A 6,000-nucleotide genomic window follows, 5' to 3' on the forward strand; every position below is an offset into this window, starting at 1 on the left:
GAAGCCCTGAATTATAACGCGGCAACGTATAAAAGTTGTCAGATGTTCTCCGTGAGCGCCCTTTGTGAGGCTTTTCCCTTTGTCTGTAAGTACCTGACTGTTTGCAGCCTTCTTGTGCCAGCCAGTGCTGGTCCCACCGAGCATGTGTTTGTGTGTGGGTAGGAACCGCTGACTGAATGCAAAGAGTCGCATTTCTTTGACACACGTTGCTGTGGTACCTGGGTGCTAATCACCGTATTTTGCCTTCTCTAGCACCTTCCCAGCCGAGGATCTCAAAGTGTTTTACAAACATTAATTAATTTAGCTTCACAACCCTCGTGTGAGGTAGGTGGGTGATGCCATCCCGCTTTCCAGATGAGGACACTGATCTCCTTGAGTAGAGTCGCCTCGCTCCTGCGGGTAAAACCAGGGGAGGCAATGGGCTTGAGATGGCCCTTGCGAAGCTTGCCACCCGTCACACGGCCGGGGCTGCCCTCCCAGCAGAAGGAAGAGCAGAGGGGATCCAGAGATGGCCAGAGCTTTCAGCAACCTGCTTCACAGCCCTGCTCCTCCCTCCTTCCTGCCTTTCTCTGGAGTTGTGGTTTCCAGCCGATCACGCTACCCTGGGGCTGAAGGAGGGACCACCCCTCATCAGTGGTGGTGTGGGGAAGGAGATACAGACGTAGCTATATTGCTGTTCCCTCTAGTCCACACGTTGGTGGTGACTTACCTCCCTTCTGTTCCAGCGCAGCTCACCCACAGCCCCTTTCTACACTGTCCTATACAAAAGGTTGCTTAGATCCCAGCTTGCTGAGTCTCCCTTTTCCGCGGGAAAGCTGTAAGGGCAGCATCCTCTCGCCCCGTTATTGCACAGGAGCCGTAGACTCACAGACATGGGATTAATGCAGTTAAAGGATGGCCAGTACATCCATTGCTACCAGTTTGGATCGAGCAGAATCAGCCTTTTCTGCATTGCCTGAAGCCATTTTGGGCTGAAACCAGACTGGTACCTTTAAAACAAACCCTATGGAAAAGTCCTACAAACTTTCCTAAAGGAAACCAGTTGCCCTTTGATAGGCAGAGCAGGGAAGTGCTTCCTCGCAAGCAGCTCCGCTCCGTTCCGCTGCAGGAACCGGCACCGAGCGCTCCTCAGGGCGACGCTGCTCAGGGTTGGGCACCGGGGCGTGTTGGGCCACAACCGCCTTCCAAGCTTAGCTGGGAGGGAGGGTGAAAACCAGCTCGGAAACAGCAAGCCTGAAGTTTTGCGAGCGGGTTGAATGCTGAGGTCGTCTGCCTTGGGCCGAGCAGATTGATGATTGCGCGTAGCCTGGCCACGTGTTTGTGCCTCATTGGGTCCCGCAGGACTTTTCCATGAGGGCAATAGAAAAAAAGTGAAATCTTCAGCTCATGGTCTAGCGTAGGCAGCCTCCGAGCGGCGCGTTCAGGCAGCTGCTGCGTTCCTCCGTAGATTCGCTGTCTCTAGCACGTCTCCCTGTTGTTTGGGGACCCTGGTTATGAAGTGAGAGCATGACGAAGAAAGACTATTGACCCGATTGCACTTTGACTGATCTGTTTCTTTTTCCCCCCAATCATCGATGCAGGTGTGAGCTACTCCAAGTCGGTTCCTCCAGCCTACCCACCACCCCAGGATCCATTAAATCAGGGACAATACATGGTGACAGATGGCATATCCCAGTCCCAGGTCTTCGAGTTCACCGAACCCAGACGCAGCCAGGCACCATTCTGGCAAAACTTCAGCAGGTTAACACCATTCAAAAAATAATACCTAGAGAGATGGAGAATTTTAACTTAAAAGAACTAAAAATTTAAAAAATAAAAATAAATAAAATTATATTTATAGATGGACCTTTTTTCGGAGAAGCACTGTTGCAACTAAATATATATACATATATATATATATAAACATTTTTAAAATAATAATATATATACATATATGTGTATATATAGAAGGACCAAAAACTTTTTTTGTTGTTTTTGGGAAGCAATCTGCTACTAGATTCTAGGAAGCACCAATGATTTCTAACCATGTGACCTATTTTGTTTTATTCCATTGGTCGGACATCTCTTTTTTTTGTTGTTGTTGTTGTTTTTGCTTTTCTTCTTCATTTTCATTCAAGTCATCATTGGCATCTCAGAATGCTTTCTCGCTTGTGTGAAGTCGTCCTCGAAGTTCCTCATGGACTACATCGGTGTACATTTTATTTTATTTTATTTATGTGGGGGGGAGGGGGGGTGTTGTTTGGTTTTTGGAGTGCCGGGAGGTCTCTGCTCCCTCTCCCTCCCTCTCCGTCCCTCCCTTGGCTGTCCCTGGAGTGACCATTTCAGTGAGGAGCATCGCCCCGTGCCCACCCCTGTCCTGCATTCTCTGGTCCTACTCGTGCCTGTCTGGATGTGCTCCCTGTGCCCCATGCTCCGCTGCGCAGTATTTCTCTGGCTTTACCCATTTTGCTGTGGGCAGGTGAAACCAAGCAGAAGGGGCTCAGCTCTTTAGGAAGCGAGAGACGGGTTCTCCTCAGTTGACTTCTCTGTTTCGTTTTTTAAGCACTGTCTTTTTCTCAATTCTGTGTGATCTGTTCACACTCGGAGCAAGACTGAGAAAAGAACATCAGGGGCTTTTATTTCTTTATTTGTGTTTAGTTTTTATTTCCGTGGGGTTCTCTTTTGGTTTCTTTTCTTTTGAAGCTGAGACACAGCTCTGAAAAGCCCACTCCTATCTTTGTTTTTCCACACAAAGATAAAAGCTTAAAAACCGATGGCTTCACGCCCTCCATCCCAGCTAGAGGAAAATTGGCTATTGGGCTCCGACCAATGCCCAGTTTTCTTTCTTCGGGAACTAAGGTCCCATCCTGTCCCCACACCCACACCTGCACAGTACTGCGTTAATGAACCCCTCATTGCTAATTAACAGGAGCAATGATCCCAAAAGTGAGGAGTGTGAACGCTTAGTGCCTGCTCTGTTCTTTTACCGTACCCCCTCCCGAGCGAACCAGGAGCTGCGGGCAGGGACCCCTTTGCAGAAGGATCATTGCCCAAGTCCCTGCAAGTATCGACCTGATAGTTAGTGCAGGAGGAGCTGAGAACTGCCTTTCAGAACAGATGTAACCGAGCAATCTAGCTGTACGGCCACGGTTACATGACCTAATCTCAGCCAGCGATGGGTTTAATCCAAGGAGCATCACTGGCTCAGCACGGGGGGCAGTGTCAGCAGGCTCAGGATGGGTTAGAGAACTCTACAGGTCTCTTTCTCTCTCTTTTTCTCCCTCTGGAGATTCACACCTCTATTTTCAAAGGCCCTTCCTACAATTTCAGCCTCGTTTGGAATCACAGAGGCTGATGTTTGAGCTTGTAAAACAGATCATTGTGCACTAGGAGGATTTTGTTTCCTAGGGCAAATGAGGCTGTTTAACCAGATTGAGATAATGAACTTAAAAACTGTGCAGAGCTATTCTGCAAGCTCCTTTGAAAATGTGGGATGACGTGATTGTTCACAGCATTTATCACTTTATTTTGGATCTGATACACCACATCAGCACCCCAGTGAGTGTGGAGATGGATTTTTTTCCTCCCCTAGGAGAAACAAGAGGATGGGAATTGCAGAGCATGCTTTCAGTATTTCCACGGAGCCTGTTTTATTTCAGGGCATTACAGGGCAGTGGCGTTTTTTTATTGAAGTACAAAAGTAATCCCAGCACTTTTTAGTAATCTAGAAACTATCAATAAACAGCAAAGGCAGTTGAAGGTTTTGGAGAGGGAGAGGGGCCCCTCTGTGACAGGCAGCGGTGAAACACCAGGAATCCCAAATAGAAAGCCTCTCAACTTTATAGCAGAACTTATTTTTATGCTCTTTTGTATCTTTGCATATTTATGGTCAGATTTTAATATTGACTGCAGCAAATATTCCTTTGTTTCTTTAACAGCATGGGTATTTAAGGAAGTGAATGAGATGGGTTCTCAGCAGTTAACTGAAATGTTTTTCTGTTTCTGAATGGCTGGAGAGATGCAGAGAGAGAGAGAAAGAGAGAGAGATTACAAACTGTTGACAACATGATGAAAATTACCTTTATTCCTTTGCCTTTTTAATTGCTTAGGGAAAAAAAAAATAACAAGCACATTAGTTAAGCCTGTTCATTTACTGTTTTGTGCCTCAGAGAGTGAGAATGAGACATCCATAATTTTTATGAGAAGATGCTTCCTAAGTATTCAGCACTAGGAAAAAAGAAACACCACCGCCACACCATTATTTGCATCATAAATCAAGACTCGCTTGATCTGACAAGGCCAGTTGTTGGACCCGCAGCTTCTTTCTTAAATGGAAAGCCAAACCAGACTAGCATTGCTAGCGCTTGCCGAAGCCAGGCGGCCGGCAAAGCAGATGCAGGATTTGTTCCGGAGGGAAGAGGGGCTTGGCTCTCAGGCATGGCATCCAAAGAAAGCTCTTCCCCTTCCTAAGTTGCCAAGGTGCCGCAAGAGATGGAGCATTATCGCAACGAAGAACCAGCACTGGGTCCCACTTTTCCTGCCTACCGTGGCTTTCCCGATAGGGAGCGGGGTCGGGCTGCCTCGCGTGGCCACGGGCGCTGGAAACAGCGCAGATGCAATCAGATCGGGGGGATTTTTTGGCTGAGCATCTGATACAGACTTTCATTTCAATGCCAGACAGGAGGAACCCACTTACCATTCCATATGCAGAGGCAAGAGAGTTGTAACAAACTTACATGTTTACGGTATTTCTCTGGCTGAACCGATATATATATATATATATAAAAAAACAAAAATCCCCTCTTCCCTAGGTAAATGACATGCATTACCCCTTGACCTAGACACTAGAACAGAGGATCTAAATTTCAAGACTTTCGCCTCCCCACCCTCTCCAAAAAAAATCAAACAAGAACCAACCTAGGTGCATCTAACAGTTGTAAATAGAAAATAATACATAGAGAAATATATTTGAAATCTGTTTCAGTTTCTGGGCGGTCGCTGCCCGTCCGTTGCAATGTTATTGATAGTACACTGTGGTGCTTTGGGTTTCTGGTTTTGTTCTCTTTATGCTCTGTCATCTTTTCATTGCAGCTACATTTCAGGGAACATGTATATTTAGTAGCTATTGTAAGTTCTGCATGGCATCACCAAGCTTATTTTTCCTTAAGAAGAAAAGAAGAGGCTGTAGGAGTTTCAAGGCACTATTGATGACAGGGACTTGTAGCAGAGAATTTAAAAATAAAAAAAAAAAAGGTTTTTAAAATTCTAGTTTGAAGCCAAATACTGATATTTTAGTGCTTTTGGGGTTTTAACAGTAAGAGCAAAAAAAAAAAAAGACAAAAAAGACAAAAAAAAAGGATTTTGGTAACCCAGCTGATCCGCACTTGCCAGTTTTATTATTTTGTTTATATGGGACTGTTTGACCCTGTCAAACAAGTGTCAAAGTTGTGTGTATAAAACAAACAAAAAAAAGAAGTGTTTAAAAAAAAAAAGTGTTGTAAAGACACTGAGCCTTATGAAAATATTTATGGAATTAAATAAAAAGAAGTGAAAAGGCACCTGAAAGCATTTCACATCATTTCCCTCAGAGCGGTCTTACTCTTCTCCCCTCGGCTGGGCACACAGCGCTGCAGTGGCACCGAGACAGTGGTGGGTACCCACCAACTAGGCTTCTTCTGGGCTTGTCCCTCATCCCCTCGCTTTCTGTCCTTCATCTGAGCAGAATGTGCTGGTTCCTGAGCAGCTGGAGGGTCAACGCTCACCAAGCACCACCTTGCGGGGTTGCTCCATGTGGAGCTGGCAGCGAAGCTGCTGCAGAACATGGCTTTGGAAGGCTTTCTGTCAGCTCCAGCCTAAAGACAGCGACTGAACATGAGCCAGCAGAGGCCTAGGTGGCCAAGAAGGCCAATGGCATCTTGGCTTGGATCAGAAACGGCGTGGCCAGCAGGTCCAGGGAGGTTATTCCCCCTCTGTACTTGGCACCGGTGAGACCGCTCCTCGAATCCTGTGTTCAGTTCTGGG

The 6,000-nt window shown here is 46.4% G+C and overlaps 1 protein-coding gene across 10 annotated transcripts in view; it reads left to right on the forward strand.

The window, feature by feature from the left end:
- The window catches only part of ARHGEF9 (Cdc42 guanine nucleotide exchange factor 9), a 219,510-nt gene extending 213,973 nt beyond the window's left edge, over positions 1-5,537 (forward strand). For 8 of the 10 annotated variants that reach the window (XM_069867770.1, XM_069867779.1, XM_069867778.1 and 5 more), the window contains one exon: positions 1,581-5,537. In XM_069867770.1, the coding sequence (XP_069723871.1) occupies positions 1,581-1,762 (182 nt within the window). In that variant the 3' untranslated portion in view covers positions 1,763-5,537. The remainder of the gene's footprint in view (positions 1-1,580) is intronic. The other 2 variants (XM_069867771.1, XM_069867772.1) reach the window with 2 other exon arrangements.
- The last annotated feature ends 463 nt before the right edge of the window (positions 5,538-6,000 follow it).

This window comes from Phaenicophaeus curvirostris, chromosome 13 (assembly GCF_032191515.1).
Source record: "Phaenicophaeus curvirostris isolate KB17595 chromosome 13, BPBGC_Pcur_1.0, whole genome shotgun sequence".
Taxonomy (NCBI): domain Eukaryota; kingdom Metazoa; phylum Chordata; class Aves; order Cuculiformes; family Cuculidae; genus Phaenicophaeus; species Phaenicophaeus curvirostris.